General features: G+C 49.4%; 1 protein-coding gene across 1 annotated transcript in view; it reads right to left on the bottom strand.

The window, feature by feature from the left end:
* The window catches only part of FAAH2 (fatty acid amide hydrolase 2), a 34,931-nt gene extending 16,814 nt beyond the window's left edge, over positions 1-18,117 (bottom strand). The window contains exons 1-3 of the mRNA XM_069748612.1: positions 15,829-18,117; positions 2,041-2,260; positions 1,740-1,949 (exon numbers count right to left, since the gene is read on the bottom strand). Of these exons, the coding sequence (XP_069604713.1) occupies positions 1,740-1,949; positions 2,041-2,260; positions 15,829-16,005 (607 nt within the window). The 5' untranslated portion in view covers positions 16,006-18,117. The remainder of the gene's footprint in view (positions 1-1,739; positions 1,950-2,040; positions 2,261-15,828) is intronic.
* Positions 18,118-19,593: the final 1,476 nt, after the last annotated feature.

Genomic DNA, 19,593 nt, shown 5'->3' with positions numbered 1-19,593 from the left:
CCGACATAGCAGCAGGGCTTTGATTATTATATTATGCCAATGTCGTCACTAGCAAGAGTGTAATATACTTCCACTACTAAAAATGTAACTGTGAAAAGGGGCCGTCCACTGCCTGTTATCCAGACCGATCCGTCAATGGTTGCAGACAAGCAGGATGGGAGTGGGTGGTCTCCTTACCAGTCTGACGCCCCTCCTCGCTCTCAGACTGACACAGGATCTCCTGCTGCACACAGCCTCTGCACACTCCTCGCTCTCAGACTGACACAGGATCTCCTGCTGCACACAGCCTCCGCACACTCCTCCCTCTCAAAATGTTGGACCCCCACTGCACACTGCGTCTGCACACTCCTTGCTCTCAGACTGACACAGGATCTCCTGCTGCACACAGCCTCCGCACACTTCTTGCTCTCAGAAAGACAAAGGATCTCCTGCTGCACACAGCCTCCGCACACTACTCAATCTCAGAAAGACAAAGGATCTCCTGCTGCACACAGCCTCCGCACACTACTCGCTCTCAGAGAGACACAGGATATCCTGCTGCACACAGCCTCCGCACACTCACATGGTTGACCGATTTTAAATGTTTTTAATATTTGTTTTCTGTTGGTTTTTTGTGTCCATGTTATATATTTGTATGAAATAAAAATTTATATATTTTTCATGTGATCCATGCCTTAGGTGATCCCCTTTTATGGTCTATCTTTTTTTTTTTTTCTTTTTGTATAATGGCATATTGTAGTTAGACCTGGTTGGATCCCTTTAGAAATTGTGGTGCCCCCTCCTTTTGTCTAATCAATAGCTTCCGCACACTACTCGCTCTCAGACTGACACAGGATCTCCTGCTGCACACAGCCTCCACACACTACTCGATCTCAGAGAGACACAGGATCTCCTGCTGCACACAGCCTCCGCACACTCCTCGCTCTCAGAGAGACACAGGATCTCCTGCTGCACACAGCCTCCACACACTACTCAATCTCAGAGAGACACAGGATCTCCTGCTGCACACAGCCTCCGCACACTCCTCACTCTCAGAAAGACACAGGATCTCCTGCTGCACACAGCCTCCGCACACTACTCGCTCTCAGAGACACACAGGATCTCCTGCTGCACACAGCCTCCGCACACTCCTCCCTCTCAAAATGTTGGACCCCCACTGCACACTGCGTCTGCACACGCCTTGCTCTCAAAACGTAGGACCCCCCGCTGCACACTGACTCTGCACACTCCTCGCTGCGGAGCCGAGTGACAGGGAGCTGTGCTCACAGCTTTCCACTGATTTGTGTTCTAGTAATCATGAATATGAAGGAACATATAGTACTATGTGCAGTCGTGCCATATACTGTACTGGGGAGTGCGTGGTGCCACTGGACGCATCCGTTGCTCTTTAGAGCCCGAGGGTCAACTGCGGAGGATGAAGAGGTGTGAGAATAGCCCAAGGATTGGCGGCTATATGGGATTAGGCACTTCTATTCTCTTTCTTCAGATTTCCATTGCTCTTTGTCAGGAAAACCCCAAACCGTGGACCTATTATAAGGCCATGAGGGACAGGGTAGGAAGCAGCATAATGGCCCCTACACATCCACCATGGATCTGGTGAGGGCGATGCCACCAGTGTGCACAGAGCCGTACGGCGCTAACGTTTGTGCTCACATAATGTGTTGACCATTCTGAATTTTCTCATTGGTTAACAATTTTTTTATTTGCTGACTCACAAAATCTCCACATGTGCAACGTACCCGAACTGCCCCCCACTATGTGCTGAGGGTTATAGGGGTTCCTGGTCCGGCCATACACGTTGTTACTGGACTCGTACCACATGCACAGCTCACTGCAGTTCGTCATCCCCAGAGGAATCGCTCCCACTCTCTTCAGCCTCGACACCACGGCGGCATCGTGTTCGGAGCGGAACGAACGCCGCGATACGAGTCCGGAGCTCTGCGGCATGCCTAGGAACCGGGGACACAAAGTATTGGAAGACAAAGGTCAGAAAAGGCTGGAAAGAAAGTCTGAACATGAGAGGAAGAGACGTCATCTCACCTTGTACAGCGAATGCTTCCTTAACCGTTAACGGGACACCCAAGAGAGGATAGTTTTCTTTAAGGGTGGCCTGATCCTGCGTCCCAGAGGACACCAAGTCATCGACTGCCTTGGCTTCGCGTAAGGCTTCATCAAAGCGATCACACACTAAAGCATTGATTGTGTTGTTAACCTCTCGGATTCTGGATATATAAGCCTGCACAACCGCACTGCTCGTCACCTGAAAAAGCAGAGACGCGAAACACAAACCATTAAGGAAGAGCCTGAGGAAGCTGCAAGGGCGAAACCATCGAGTGACTGCCGAATAACAAATCGGCTACATAAAAGTCCTACGGCTTGTATAAAAGGACAATGAGATGCTCGACCTAATCAATGATCCCTTAAAGGAGGCCATACACCTTAACCCCCTCCCATCATGGCCATTTTTCATTCTTGTATATTGGCTTTTCAGACTCTCACTTTTCCACCTGCACAGCCGTACGAGGAGGAATTCTATTTTTGAATGATTTCATTTTATCGTGTTACGCCCCGGAAAGCAGGAATACAATTCCAAGTGCACTGAAATGGCAAAATAAAGTGCTATTTTAAAAAAAAAATTGGGGGGGGGGGGGGGTTTTATTTATCATATTCATTACACGGTAAAACTGACCGATTCTCCAGGTCGGTACAAGCATGCAGATGCCAAACATTTATAGTTTATTAAGTGGTGAGAAAACAACTCAAAAACGTGTGAAGATCAAAAAAGAAGAAAAGACAAAACCTTTGCTTGTGTTTGTGTCTTTTGCTTGAGAGCTGTAACATTTTTATTTTTCAGGATCTGGGGCGGGTGACTACTTATTTTTTGCGCCCTGATCGGACGTTCCTCCGATACCATTTTGGGGTAGATATGTTTTGTTCGCTTCTTCTTCCATTTTTTTGCAATGTTGTGGCACGTTGTGATTTTTTCTTGTTGCGCCGTTTATCAATCGGCTTAATTCATTTTATATTTTGATAGATTGTCCCTTTACAGACATAATACAATATGTGTTTATTTTTTTATATTTATTGGTGATAAAGGGGGTAATTTGAAAGGTTTTTGTTAGATTTTCAGTTTTTCCTGTATTTGGTTGTCCCCTTAGGCTGGTTTTACACTTGCCGTGTTTTGTCGGCCTGTTTTTGCGGCCGCAATGCATTTCTATGGGGCTGCAAAAATTCGTAGGAGTGCCGTATGGGCCGTATTTACGGCAGTGAAAAAATATCGAGCTTGCTCGATATATTTCAAGGCTTACGGACACGGGCTCCATTGAAAATCAATGGGGCCGCAAAAACAATGGAAGTGTGAATTCCATTTTTGCGGATCGCTTTTTTTTTTTTTGGCCCCTACTTTTTCCCTACTATTCTAATCTAGAAAAACAGCGATCAGCAATATTCTTGCGGCCCGTTTTTGCGGCAGACCGGGAAAATCACAGCGATACGTCCAGCAAAAAACGGGCAGCTAAAATCACGGTAAGTGTAAAAGAAGCCTTAGGGGACTTGAAACTTCCATCATGTGATCACTTGTAATATACATGGGAAAGACGCATGCTCACTTCCTGAGCCTGAATCAAAGTCAAAGAGCTGGCATATGATTTGACTATGCGTCATATGTCAGCAAGGGGTTAAGCCCCCCATTTACACTAAACTAATGTCGGTTGAAGCCACCAGTATCCTCGGCCTTCCTTGGCTGATAGTGTAATGTGCATGGGGCCCCGGACACTTTATTGTTGGGGGGTCAGATCGGATCACAACCAGTTTTATAAGGCCGATCGCATTGTTCTCCAGGAGATGAGCCGTCTCTAGTTATGTCTGGCAATGGCTCTTGGAGAACACAGAAATGCTGTATGGGAGCGCTGGCTGAACGATGGGTTTACTGACCACTGTCCAATATGTAGGGTGACCTTCAGACGACTGCTCCTCCGGACCCCCGATGTATCCTCAGTTAACTGTACATTGTGTTCCCACGGTCCCGAGATTGGCGGAGGAGCCACCTGTTTAGACGCCAACCAAAGAGTGCGATCCATCAGTAATCCGGACAGGTTTACAGCTGTAAACCCTCCTCTAGCAATCTCTCCGGGCAGGAAGAAATCCTCAGGTGGATTGTGCCGTCTCCTCCAATCCAGAGCGAATCCTCAGAAGAATATCTGATGTCTTGGCATGAAGTCCAGAAATCCACATTCACGTATTTTAGGCTATGTTCCCACGATTACATTTTGATTTATGCTGCATAGTTTATAAAAAATGCAAGTGACCTATTTTACTTAATGGCGCAGAAAATCTGTAACATCAAAAACTGCCCAAAAGTTCATGGTGTGAACGGAGCCTTAGTCTTCAGTTTCCCAGATTTGTTTTTTTCTTTTTTAGGATAAATTCAGCACTAAAGGTGCTACCTATTTCTACGTGAGAACGTGGTCACGAGTTTTCCAACCTGCAGCCTTTACCCTGTACTTTGACTTTGGTAGACGACCAGCCTTGAAATACCTGAACATTGTGATGTGTGGACCAGGAGATACTGCGGCTTTTATCAGATACCGATAAGAGGCCTCCTGACATTATCGTGGGAGGTTGGAATCACACAGCAAGTTCTTCAGGACTTTTATAAGCTAAAGCCAGGAAAAGATGACAAGAAGCATAAAGGGTTAAGTGCCATACACATCGGATGGCTGTCGGCAGGTCGGTGGTGGGGCTGATCGTCTAGCCGGCAGACATCTCGGGATCCCTCCTATGACCAGGGCACTCACACTGCCCAGCACCCCAGGCTGCGGCCTATATATGGGAGAACAAAGGGATCGGCAGCCCAAAATCTAAAAGGCCGGATCCCTAACAATCAATTGTCAGGGGCCCCTCTATGTTAGGCTGTCAGTCTAAGGGCTGTCCCACACGTCCAGATAATTCCGGTACCGGAAAAAATCGGTACCAGAATTATCCGTGTCCGTGTGCCGGTGCGTTTCTGTGGCACATCAGTGTGGCACACGTGCGCCGCCCGTGTGCACACTGGGTACCACACGCACCGTGCTGGGTACCACACGCACCAGCATCTGGTGCTGAAGCCCCATTCATATCTTCCCTGCAGCAGCGTTTGCTGTAGAGAAGATATGAATAATCGTGTTTAAAATAAAGATCTATGTGCCCACTGCCCTCCCACCCCCTGTGCGCTCTCCCCCCCCGCTGTTCTTAAAATACTCACCCGGCTCCCTCGTTGGCTGTCGCTGCTTCCTGTCCTGGCCGCACCTTCTACTGTATGCGGTCACGTGGGCCCGCTCATTTACAGTAATGAATATGCGGCTCCATCCCTATGGGCACATAGATCTTTATTTTAAACACGATTATTCATATCTTCTCTACAGCAAACGCTGCTGCAGAGAAGATATGAATCGCGGCTTCAGCACCAGTGGGGGGGACAGCGCTTAATGTAGCGCTGTCTCCTGCACGGCACACGGACTGCACACCGACAACGTCCGTGTGCGGTACGTGTTTTACACGGACCCACTGACTTTAATGGGTCCGTGTAATACGTGCGCTCCCACGAACACTGACATGTCGCCGTGTTTGGCACACGGAGACACGGTCCGCAAAAAATCAATGACATCTGCACAGATGCATTGATTTTAATGTGTCTACGTGTGTCAGTGGCTCCGGTACGTGAGGAAACTGTCACCTCACGTACCGGAGACACTGACGTGTGAAACAGGCCTAACCCTGTTATTGGCATTTTCAGCTGACAATAGTCTCTTTAATAGCGGGCAGTATTAGCCACAGCTGCCGGGTGATCACGTGTGCCCGCTACTAAGGAAAATCAATATTCACTGCTCCCTACTCCCATAATCTTGGGTGCGGAGAACAGTGAATATTCCGGCAGTGACACCATGCGCGGCTTACATGCTGAAGTCAGCATCAGAACAGGATGCCGAGGGAGCGGAGGGCAGGCGAGTACAATGATTTTGTGTGTGCGGCGTGATAGGGGGCACATATACCAGGATGGGGGAGCATCTATAGCAGGCCTTTACTACTAAGAATTTGCAACACATTTTCACTTTCAGTTTCATACACTTGGGGGCAACATGAGGTTAACCAAGTATAAGATTAGATAAGGGCAGTGGAGAACAGTGACACACAAGAAGTAAAGGTACCATTAGACTAAACGACTTACCAACGATCACGACCAGCGATACAACCTGGCCGTGATCGTTGGTAAGTCGTTGTGTGGTCGCTGGGGAGCTGTCACACAGACAGCTCTCTCCAGCGACAAACGATCAGGGGAAAGACTTCGGCATCGTTGAAACTGTCTTCAACGATGCCGAAGTCCCCGGGTAACCAGGGTAAACATCAGGTTACTAAGTGCAGGGCCGCGCTTAGTAACCCGATATTTACCCTGGTTACCATTGGAAAAGTAAAAAAAAACAAAAAAAACACTACATACTCACATTCCCATGTCTGTCACGTCCCCCGCCGTCAGCTTCCCGCACTGACTGTGTCAGCGCCGGCCGTAAAGCCTCAAGAAATGTCTCTATCTCCAGCAGAACTGCTTATCACTGTTGTTCATAGTTTTATAGAACATATATATTTGAGTAACATTTATAAAATTCATATGAAAGTTCAATTATGAAATATTAATACATTTTTTTAAGCTGGAGTCGGTACATTTCTACCGACTCCGACTCCAACCAAAACTAACTCCGACTCCACGACTCGGACTCCACAGCCCTGGCAGGAAGGGGATCATATATACCTGGAAGTAGCCGGGATGGGGGACATTACCCCTATAACAGTGTCAGCAGATCTCCTCCCCCCCCCCCCACACACTGGTATAGGCTGTGGTTAATAAGGGCGGCAGGTGTAAGGCTAGGTTCACACTGTGTTGTGTGAACCCGTTAAATGGACTACGTTACACACCACGGCATAACGCGGTGTAACGTAGTCCGTTAATGCCGCCATTACAATGGGCGTGCGCTAGCGATGTGCCGTCACTTGAACGCTTGCAGCGTTCGAGGTCCGTTCCTCGCTAGCGCAGATCGGACATCTGCGCTAGCGGGATCGGCAAACGTGATCCCTTTTGGGACATTGCGTTAGCGCAGTCCGTTAGCCTATGCGCTAAACGGATTGCCCTAACGCAATGTGAACCTAGCCTACAGGTTATAGCTGATAATGGCAGACAGTGTAGCGGTTATACATCATGAAGGTGGGCAGTGTGGCAGCCATATACTACAGGAGGCTTATTTAGGGCATAATATGGACAGATATTTTTTATTCAGGAGCATTGTAGTAACTTATTTTTAAGGGGCACCGTGTGGAGATGTGCTGCAGAAGAGCGGAGAAGATGGAATATGGAGAGATGAGCTGTGGATGAAGGGAAGTCATAATGGCGTCTGGACAAGATGGAGACGAAAAGAAAGCAACAACTCCAATCACAGAAGATGACATCCATAAGGTCCCTGGATGTAAGTGTTTATCTGTGGTGGTACTGACTGGTCTCATCAGTGCTGTGGTTCCTGTAAGGTCCGGAGTGAGATAAAGACTGATAACAACAAAACCCACCATCTCCTACCATTGTAGAACGGCACCGTGGACAAAAAGACCAGGATATCCCCTTTACACCAGAATCACACGGTCAGTATTTTGTCCGGATTTCCCATCCAAAACCAAGAGAGAAACAAGCAGAGGAAAAGTATAATAAAAACACGTCACCACTACTGTATTATCACCCACTCCTGGTTTTGGCTACAAATACTGAGGTAAAATACAGGCCAAATACTGACCGTGTGACCGTGGCCTTAAGAGGATAGAAATGTTGATGGAAGCTTCTTTATAAACAATCATGTGTATCCCTTTATCTGTAATGGGGTCTGTTTAGTTTCCATTAGGGCAGGGGTCCCCAACCTGTAGCTCGGGAGCCACATGTGGCTCGCGGTCCCAGGAATTGTGGCTCGCGACTGTCTGCCAGCTTGGTGCATTAGCTCCAGGTCTAGCAAACAGGTATGAAGAGTACATCTCAAAATTATGAATATTTGAGTGTTGGGAGTCCTTGATGGGATAACACTGAACTGGGGCTTTGTGGGAACCCTTGGATCTCAGTGTGCTGCTTTGGAGTGATTTCTGTGGAAAAGCTTCGGTTATCATTGTACCCATAATGGAGGCTTTGGTTGACACGACTTTGAGGGGGACATAAGCAGGATGTTGCTCATGAACTCTCTCAGAGCTGAATGTGGCTCGTGACCCTCTCTCAGTGCTGATTGTGGCTCAAGGTCAAAAAGGTTGGGGACCGCTGCATTAGGGCGTCTGTCGAATGATGGACCCTTTAACTGAACCCAAACGGCCCCGTTACAGCGAAGTATCTTAGTTTCCATGACCGTCCTGGGGACTGACATAAAACATAGGAGGTCAGGGATGAATATCGCCATTTATCTATTATCGCTATTTATTCAGCAATGTGGTGGCTCTGTAGCTAGCATTGTACATGGTGGCTCAGTGGTTAGCACTGTCGCTTTGCAGCATTGGGGTCATGGGTTAAAATCCCATGAAGGACGACATCTGCAAGGAGTTTGTATGTTCTCCTCGTGTTTAGGTGCGCTTCCTCCGGGTTCTCGTCGTGTTTAGGTGCTTTTCCTCTGGGTTCTCGTGTTTAGGTGCGTTTCCTCTGGGTTCTCCTCGTGTTTAGGTGCGTTTCCTCCGGGTTCTCCTCGTGTTTAGGTGCGTTTCCTCCGGGTTCTCCTCGTGTTTAGGTGCGTTTCCTCCGGGTTCTCCTCGTGTTAAGGTGCGTTTCCGCCAGGTTCTCCTCGTGTTTAGATGCGTTTCCTCCGGGTTCTCCTCGTGTTTAGGTGCGTTTCCTCCGGGTTCTCCTCGTGTTTAGGTGTGTTTCCTCCGGGTTCTCGTGTTTAGGAGCATTTCCCTTGGGTTCTCCTCATGTTTAGGAGCATTTCCTCTGGGTTCTCCTCGTGTTTAGGTGCATTTCCTCCGGGTTCTCCTCGTGTTTAGGTGCGTTTCCTCCGGGTTCTCCTCGTGATTAGGTGCCCTTCCTCCGGGTTCCTCCCACACACCAAAGACTGATAGGGAATCTACATTGTGAGCCCCAATGGGGACAGTGATAATGATGTCTGTAAAGCGCTGTGGAATTAATGGCGCTATATAAGCAACGCATAATCATAATAATAAATGTATCCTTCGCATTGTGTAAATGACCCCCAAACAGTGACGGATTCCATATCTAACATTGAAGACACACTCTCTGAGCCTCATCCATAAAGGACATCACTTTTTTTTTTATTTTTTACTTTTGCTGGTATTGTTTGTGAAAAAAAGGGGTGGTGGTACTTTAAGGGTGCTCCAACGTTAGCTCTTACTCGTTACATTATTTGGGTGCTGAGGGTTCATCGGGGGCACCGTCAACTTCATCTGCCTGTGACACCAAAATCCTTTGTCCTGGCCCTGTCATTTCCGTGCATGCAGTCACTTCCCGACTAGACGTGTGCGACCTCATATGTCTAGTTGGAATGTGGCCGGGAGTATACAGATCACATACTTACAGTTACATACCCACCCATTGGAGACGCCTCACAGGGTGCACTGTGACTGCAGCTATATCCAGAAGCCTGGACACCCCCTTAAAGGGAATGTGTCAGCAGAATTTCATCCCCAATCTACTTATTTGTGCACTAGATGGTGGCCCGATTCTAACACATCGAGTATTCTAGAATATGCATGTCCATGTAGTATATTGCCCAGTCACGTAGTATTTTGCCCAGCCACGTAGTATATTGCTCAGCCACGTAGTATAATGCTCCATGCAGGTATGGCCCCATAGATGCCCCATATAATGCTCCATGCAGTTCATTATGGCCCCATAGATGCCCCATATAATGCTCCATGCAGTTATGGCCCCATAGATGCCCCATATAATGCTCCATGCAGTTATGGCTCCATAGATGCCCCATATAATGCTCCATGCAGTTATGGCCCCATAGATGCCCCATATAATGCTCCATGCAGTTATGGCCCCATAGATGCCCCATATAATGCTCCATGCAGTTATGGCCCCATAGATGCCCCATATAATGCTCCATGCAGTTATGGCCCCATAGATGCCCCATATAATGCTCCATGCAGTTATGGTCCCATAGATGACCCATATAATGCTCCATGCATTTATGGCCCCATAGATGCCCCATTTAATGCTCCATGCAGTTATGGCCCCATAGATGCCCCATATAATGCTCCATGCAGTTATGGCCCCATAGATGCCCCATATAATGCTCCATGCAGTTATGGCCCCACTGATGCCCCATATAATGCTCCATGCAGTTATGGCCCCATAGATGACCCATATAATGCTCCATGCATTTATGGCCCCATAGATGTCCCATTTAATGCTCCATGCAGTTATGGCCCCATAGATGCCCCATATAATGCTCCATGCAGTTATGGCCCCATAGATGCCCCATATAATGCTCCATGCAGTTATGGCCCCACTGATGCCCCATATAATGCTCCATGCATTTATGGCCCCATAGATGCCCCATTTAATGCTCCATGCAGTTATGGCCCCATAGATGCCCCATATAATGCTCCATGCAGTTATGGTCCCATAGATTCCCCATATAATGCTCCATGCAGTTATGGACGCATAGATGCCCCATATAATGCTCCATGCAGTTATGGCCCCATAGATGCCCCATTTAATGCTCCATGCAGTTATGGCCCCATAGATGCCCCATATAATGCTCCATGCAGTTATGGCCCCATAGATGACCCATATAATGCTCCATGCAGTTATGGCCCCACTGATGCCCCATATAATGCTCCATGCATTTATGGCCCCATAGATGCCCCATTTAATGCTCCATGCAGTTATGGCCCCATAGATGCCCCATATAATGCTCCATGCAGTTATGGCCCCATAGATGCCCCATATAATGCTCCATGCAGTTATGGACGCATAGATGCCCCATATAATGCTCCATGCAGTTATGGCCCCATAGATGCCCCATATAATGCTCCATGCAGTTATGGCCCCATAGATGCCCCATATAATGCTCCATGCAGTTATGGACGCATAGATGCCCCATATAATGCTCCATGCAGTTATGGTCCCATAGATTCCCCATATAATGCTCCATGCAGTTATGGACGCATAGATGCCCCATATAATGCTCCATGCAGTTATGGCCCCATAGATGCCCCATTTAATGCTCCATGCAGTTATGGCCCCATAGATGCCCCATATAATGCTCCATGCAGTTATGGCCCCATAGATGCCCCATATAATGCTCCATGCAGTTATGGCCCCACTGATGCCCCATATAATGCTCCATGCATTTATGGCCCCATAGATGCCCCATTTAATGCTCCATGCAGTTATGGCCCCATAGATGCCCCATATAATGCTCCATGCAGTTATGGCCCCATAGATGCCCCATATAATGCTCCATGCAGTTATGGACGCATAGATGCCCCATATAATGCTCCATGCAGTTATGGCCCCATAGATGCCCCATATAATGCTCCATGCAGTTATGGCCCCATAGATGCCCCATATAATGCTCCATGCAGTTATGGACGCATAGATGCCCCATTTAATGTGCCATGCAGTTATGGCCCCATAGATGCCCCATATAATGCTCCATGCAGTTATGGCCCCATAGATGCCCCATTTAATGCTCCATGCAGTTCTTTATGGCCCCATAGACGCCCCATACAGCATTGTGCCACATGTAATGCTGCTGCTGCAATAAAAAATAAATAAATCACTTACTCACCTCTCGTCACTGCTCCTCAGCGTCCCGTCTCTCCGCACTGACTGTTCAGGCAGAGGGCGGCGCGCACACTAATACGTCATCGCGCCCTCTGACCTGCACAGTCACTGCAAGAGGACGGGAAGACAGAGCGGTGCCCGGCGGATGGAACGCGAACAGGTGAATATGAAATACTCACCTGCTCCTAGCGCTCCTGACGCTGTCCCTGCCTGTCCCATGGTAACGCAGCTTCCTCGCGCCTGCGCGAGAAGGACCTGCCATGACGTCACGGTCACATGACCGTGACGTCATGGCAGGTCCTTCTCCCACACCATCGTTGGCACCGGAACCTGCCGCTTGCATGGAGAGGTCACCAGAACGTCGCGAGGAGCGGGAAAGGTCAGTATACAATAATTTTTTATTATTTTTAACATTAGATCCTTTTACTATTGACGCTGCATAGGCAGCATCAATAGTAAAAACTTGGTCACACAGGGTTAATAGCGGCGGTAACGGAGTGAGTTACCCGTGGCATAACGCGGTCCATTACCGCTGGCATTAACCCTGTGTGAGCGGTGACTGCAGGGAGTATGGCGCAAGCGCCGGGCGCTGACTGCAGGGGAGTAGGGAGGGACTAATCGGACTGTGGTCGTCGCTGATTAGTCGCGGCAGCCATGACAGGCAGCTGCCGAGACAAATCAGCGAATGAATATCCGTGCCAGAAAGAAAGAAGGACAGACGGAAGTGACCCTTAGACAATTATATAGTAGACTAGATGGTGGCCCGATTCTAACGCATCGTGTATTCTAGAATCTGCATGTCCACGTAGTATATTTTCCAGCCACGTAGTATATTGCCCAGCCACGTAGTATATTGCCCAGACACGTAGTATGTTGCCCAGACACGTAGTATGTTGCCCAGACACGTAGTATATTGCCCAGCCACGTAGTATATTGCCCAGCCACGTAGTATATTGCCCAGCCACGTAGTATATTGCCCAGCCACGTAGTATATTGCCCAGCGACGTAGTATATTGCCCAGCCACGTAGTATATTGCCCAGCCACGTAGTATATTGCCCAGCCACGTAGTATATTGCCCAGACACGTAGTATATTGCCCAGACACGTAGTATATTGCCCAGACACGTAGTATATTGCCCAGACACGTAGTATATTGCCCAGCCACGTAGTATATTGCCCAGCGACGTAGTATATTGCCCAGCGACGTAGTATATTGCCCAGTCACGTAGTATATTGCCCAGCCACGTAGTATATTGCCCAGTCACGTATTGCCCAGCCACATAGTATATAGCACAGCCACGTAATACGGTATATTGCCCAGTCACGTAGTATATTGCCCAGCCACAAAGTATATAGCAGAGCCACGTAGTATATTGCCCAGTCACGTAGTATATTGGCCAGCACAGAGCCACGTAGTATAGAGACTTAAAAAAAAATAAACATATACTCACCTATAGTCCGTTGAAGTCCTGCTATACTCACCATCCGCCGCCTTTCTCACTCCTCGCCACGTTCCTGGGATCGCTCCATTGCAAGCGGCAGCTTGCGGTCCCAGGGCTGGTGTGAGCAGGCCTATGATGACATCGCGGTCACATGACCGTGACGTCACAGCAGGTCCTTGCCGCACACCAGCCCTGGGACGGCACCGGAAGCTGCCGCTTGCAATGGAGCGGCCCCGAGAGCGTGGCGAGGAGCGAGAAAGGCGGCGGAGGGTGAGTATAGCAGGTTTTTTGTTTTTTTTATTATTTTTAACATGACCTATTTTTACTATTGATGCTGCATAGGCAGCATCAATAGTAAATAGTTGGGGACACACAGGGTTAATAGCAGTGGTAACGGAGTGCGTTACACCGCGGGCCTTTACCGCTGCCATTAACCCTGTGTGAGCGGTGAGTGGAGGGGATTATGGAGCGGGCGCCGGGCAGTGAGTGCAGGGGAGTAGGGGAGGGACTAATCGGACTGCGCCCGTCGCTGATTGGTCGCGGCAGCCATGACAGGCAGCTGCCGAGACCAATCAGCGAACGAATAACCGTGACAGAAGGACAGACAGACAGACAGACAGACGGAAGTGACCCTTAGACAATTATGTATATAGATGAGATCTCCTGAATACATAAAGGGGATGTGACAGGCTTCATGGGAATACAGAAAGTTTATATATATTATATACATATATTATATTATGTTATGTTATATGCTACGTGGCTGTGTTATATAATGCGTGGGCTGTGTTATATACTTCGTGGGCTGTGTTATATACTTCGTGGGCTGTGCTAGATATTGCGTGGGCTATGTTATTTACTACGTGGCTGTGTTATATACTGCGTGGGCTGTGTTATATACTGCGTGGGCTGTGTTATATACTGCGTGGGCTGTGTTATATACTGCGTGGGCTGTGTTATAAACTGCGTGGGCTGTGTTATATACTGCGTGGGCTGTGTTATATACTGCGTGGGCTGTGTTATATACTGCGTGGGCTGTGTTATATACTGCGTGGGCTGTGTTATATACTGCGTGGGCTGTGTTATATACTGCGTGGGCTGTGTTATATACTGCGTGGGCTGTGCTATAAACTGCGTGGGCTGTGTTATATGATGCGTGGGCAGTGTTATAAACTGCGTGGGCTGTGTTATATACTGCGTGGGCTGTGTTATATACTGCGTGGGCTGTGTTATATGCTGCGTGGGCTGTGTTATAAACTGCGTGGGCTGTGTTATATACTGCGTGGGCTGTGTTATATGCTGCGTGGGCTGTGTTATAAACTGCGTGGGCTGTCTTATATACTGCGTGGGCTGTGTTATATACTGCGTGGGCTGTGTTATATACTGCGTGGGCTGTGTTATATACTGCGTGGGCTGTGTTATATACTGCGTGGGCTGTGTTATATACTGCGTGGGCTGTGTTATATGCTGCGTGGGCTGTGTTATAAACTGCGTGGGCTGTCTTATATACTGCGTGGGCTGTGTTATATACTGCGTGGGCTGTGTTATATACTGCGTGGGCTGTGTTATATACTGCGTGGGCTGTGTTATATACTGCGTGGGCTGTGTTATATACTGCGTGGGCTGTGTTATATACTGCGTGGGCTGTGTTATATACTGCGTGGGCTGTGTTATATACTGCGTGGGCTGTGCTATAAACTGCGTGGGCTGTGTTATATGATGCGTGGGCAGTGTTATAAACTGCGTGGGCTGTGTTATATACTGCGTGGGCTGTGTTATATACTGCGTGGGCTGTGTTATATGCTGCGTGGGCTGTGTTATATGCTGCGTGGGCTGTGTTATAAACTGCGTGGGCTGTGTTATATACTGCGTGGGCTGTGTTATATGCTGCGTGGGCTGTGTTATAAACTGTGTGGGCTGTCTTATATACTGCGTGGGCTGTGTTATATACTGCGTGGGCTGTGTTATATACTGCGTGGGCTGTGTTATATACTGCGTGGGCTGTGTTATATACTGCGTGGGCTGTGTTATATGCTGCGTGGGCTGTGTTATAAACTGCGTGGGCTGTCTTATATACTGCGTGGGCTGTGTTATATACTGCGTGGGCTGTGTTATATACTGCGTGGGCTGTGTTATATGCTGCGTGGGCTGTGTTATAAACTGCGTGGGCTGTCTTATATACTGCGTGGGCTGTGTTATATGATGCGTGGGCAGTGTTATAAACTACGTGGCTGTGTTATATACCGTGGAGCGGGATCTGTAGAGGGGTCTGTATATTTGTCAGGAGTGGGAGGTCTGAAGAGGGGTCTGTGGAGGTGTTTGGAGTGGAGGAGGATCTGTGGTGGTGTGGTAGCAGGGGGTCTGTTGAGGGGGATCTGTAGAGGGGTCTGGAGCAGGGACCAACAGCAGACAAAGATTAAAAAGATAAAATGTAAAATAATTAGTCCAATAACACTGATGTTCCAGAGTCGCCCGCGCTTCCTGTCTGGGCTAGACAGACAAGTGACCGCTGCAGCCAATCACCGGCAGCGCACAGCACTATGCCGTGGTGAGGGGTCGCGCATGGAGCACACACGGGGGTCTCACCTCTCCCCGCCGTATCCTCTCCGCCAGCACGGAGGCGGGGGTGAGTAGCAGCGGATCCCGAGGAGCGGACACGGCCGGCAGCTTCCGAGAGAAGAACGACACAAGGCGGATGACGGCCAGGAGAAGCCGGGAAGAGGCCCGCAGCACGAAGCCGGCACAGCGGCGGAGGACAGACATGGCGGCCGGGGGCGAGCGGCGGAGACTGACAGCGAGGAGTCAGGGGAGAGCGCGGGCAGCACCGAGACCTCTGCCCATCACTGAGGAAGGAGCGGGGCCGTCACACGGAAGTGCCGGGGATTGGAGAGAGGAGGCGGCTCCACCTGCGGCACAAGCCTCCGTCCACCTGAGCCCCGTCACACCGGAGAAGCCTCCGTCCACCTGAGCCCCCGTCACACCGGAGAAGCCTCCGTCCACCTGAGCCCCCGTCACACCGGAGAAGCCTCCGTCCACCTAAGCCTCCGTCCACCTGAGCCCCCGTCACACCGGAGAAGCCTCCGTCCACCTGAGCCCCCATCACCCGGCACACCAGAGAAGCCTCCGTCCACCTGAGCCCCCGTCACCCGCCACACCGGAGAAGCCTCCGTCCACCTGAGCCCCCGTCACCCGCCACATCGGAGAAGCCTCCGTCCACCTGAGCCCCGTGACTGACCGCCAGCAGCGCCTCCGTCCACCTGAGCCCCCTGACTGACCGCCTGCAGCGCCCCGTCACCCTTCACACCGGAGAAGCCTCCGTCCACCTGAGGCCCATGACTGACCGCTAGCAGCGCCCCCCGCCACACCTGCTGTACTCTTTTGTCTTTCTTTTTTCCTTCTCCATCTTGTTGCCGGTGATTTTCCCGCTTCGGGACGATTCTGACGATCTCGGGGTTTTCTGTGTTTTTCCTTTTTCTCCTGTCTCTTTTGCTTTGTTTCGCTTTTTCCCAAGACCTGACGAGGCTGAAGTTCGTTTCTTATTCGTTCAGTTTCTTATTCCGCAACTTTTTCTTTTCTGTTTTTTATAGGTTTATCAACAAATAATAGTAACACACAATGCAGTGAAGCGCCCTGATGTGAATACACTTAACAACAGCTACAAAATCAATAAAACTGGCACAAAAGTGGACACCAAAGAGCGCTGAAGAAAGGGTTAAATGCCTTTGGGCCACTGATCTCACACTGCAGACATATAGAACAGGGAACCTCACATCCAACCCAGGACCCTCCAGCCTGGCCTAAATGGGTTCTGGGCATCAGAACTGGCATTAAAGTGGGCAGACAGCTGATTTTTGGCCATTTGCATAAATAACTGATTTTCTAAGGGGTTAAATTACTTTGGGCCACTGATCTGACATTAACAATACACAGATAGTGATGCCCTGCATCAAACCCAGTGTCACGGTTCACAGGGAGGATACCTTTATCATCCTCACCAATAGGTCATGAACCGGGGTTGTTTGGTTTCCCCTGGATCTTTCTAAAGGGGATTTATCTATACCCACTTCCCAGTTCCGGTTTGGAACTTGCAGCTCTCTGGCGCCCCCTTACCCTCAGGTCAGACAGAGTGCTGCACCTAGGATAATTAGTCGCCAGAAAGGCTGCCTTAGGCTAGGGTCACATTGCGTTAGTGCAATCCGTTTAGCGCTAGCGGGTTGCGCTAACGCAATGTTTTTATCGGGGCAGCGTCCCGGGGTCGCGGTAACGTCCCCGTTCTCGCAGATCCCCGATCTGCGAGAGCGGGGAACGGACCGCGGGCGCGCCTCGGACGCTTCAAGCAGCGTCCGCGGCGCGCCAGGAAACACCGGCGTGTCGCTAGCGCGTGCCGAACATGGCATGCGCTAGTGCTGCGCGTTCCCATTGCCGTGAATGGGCGCTCTAACGGACGCGTTGCACGGCTTTAATTTCGCCGTGCAACGCTGTCCGTTAGCGCTTTCCCATTAACGCAATGGGAACCTAGCCTTACTTTGTACTGGCTAATGGGCATGCTGCAGCGAGGGCGATATAACTACTCCCACTCAGGCGGGAACAATATTTATCAACGCTTCCGTTGCTACAAAGCCTCCCAAACGCACAGGACAAATTCCGCTGCCACCAGCTCCGATTTCTTAAAAACCGTTCCGGAGGCAACCCAAATCAGTAGCGTAATTCACTTCAGAAAACGTGACAGTACGTTATAGAGCAAGGAGAAACAAAACTAGTTATTTTATATATTTTACTCCAAAAAGGTAGACCGTGTTTAGAGAAGTATAAAAAAGTATTATAAAAGTAGACAAGTATCGTGTGTACCGTACAATTACAAATAAAATAAGATTAAAGTTGAAAAACAGTTACATTTCATTCATATTTCATCTCATGGCTGTGTGCTGTGGGGGGTTGGGAGAACATATATCCAGATGCATTACAGATCTGTCTCACAGCCAGACCCAGGACCAAAGACACTGGAAGACTGATGTCCCACTCAGTTATCTCCTAGCCCAAAACCAAGGTGTAACGGGGTCTACTGTGCTGTAGTACCTCTTTCAGCACCCCCCGTGTTTCAGGAGGTCCACTCTGCTTTTGCTAGATTCTGAATGAATGACGCTGGCAGGGATTTCTTGATTACATGAGAGCATATAAAACAAGCACACAGAATATATAACACAGATACACAGGGCAGGCCAATAGGAAAACCGCAGGCCAGACATACATTACAATAGCCGCAGGGGGCTGGAGCCTGCCAATATTTACTGTGGGAATTACAAAAGTGGGGGAGTTCAGAAAGAGAATATCCTGTCCAGAGGCGCAGCCTGTGGACTGATGCATTTCACATGGAAAATATTATACATACATATACTGCATAACATATTCTTGGTGCTGGGGGGTTCTGTAACACGGCTCCCCTTTTCAGCGACGCGATCGGCATACACAGTCTGATCCTTAACAGATCGGTTTGGGGATGACCGAAGTTTATGGGGTTGGTACGAGTTCCGTTTGTCGACTTAGTCCATTGGCGTTGCCGTTTTGTTTGCCGGGTCTGTAGTAGATGGTGAAGTCCAGAGGTTGTAGAGCTAAACTCCACCGCAGTAATCTGGCGTTGTCTCCGGAGACCCGATTAAGCCAGACTAGGGGATTATGGTCCGGTAGGAGGGAAAACTGTCATCCATACAAATATGGTTGTAACTTTTTGAGTGCCCATACTATTGCCAGGCACTCCTTCTCGATGGCCGCATAGCTCACTTCACGGGGCAGTAGTTTCCGACTCAGGTAAGCTACCGGGTGTTCTTGGCCGTCCGGCCCGACTTGGCTTAGTACTGCCCCCAATCCAAACATAGAAGCGTCTGTGTGAACCAGGAAACGTTTAGTTGGATCGGGTGCGGCCAATACAGGGGTATTGGTGAGGGCGTCCTTTAGCTGGCGGAAGGCTTCCTCGCACTCTGGGGTCCAGGTTACCTGGCGGGGTTGGTTCTTGCGGGTCAGATCAGTGAGGGGCTTGGCTACGCTGCTGTAATTGGGAGCGAATTTCCTGTAATACCCTGCTGTCCCTAGAAACGCCATGACCTGGGTTTTAGTGCGTGGGGTGGGCCATTTGGCTATGGCCTCAATCTTGGCTGGTTCTGGTCTCTGTTTCCCACTTCCCACCCAATGCCCCAAATACTGAACCTCTGCCTTGCCCACGTGACACTTGTTTGGGTTCAGGGTGATTCCGGCCTTGTGGATCCTGTCTAATACTGTCTCTAGGTGATTTAGATGCTCTTCCCATGTCGCGCTGTAGATGGCGATGTCATCCAGGTAGGCACACGCATAGTCCTG

Source organism: Ranitomeya imitator, chromosome 2 (genome assembly GCF_032444005.1).
Source record: "Ranitomeya imitator isolate aRanImi1 chromosome 2, aRanImi1.pri, whole genome shotgun sequence".
Classification (NCBI taxonomy): domain Eukaryota; kingdom Metazoa; phylum Chordata; class Amphibia; order Anura; family Dendrobatidae; genus Ranitomeya; species Ranitomeya imitator.
This window is presented reverse-complemented; position numbering and strand designations above follow the sequence as displayed.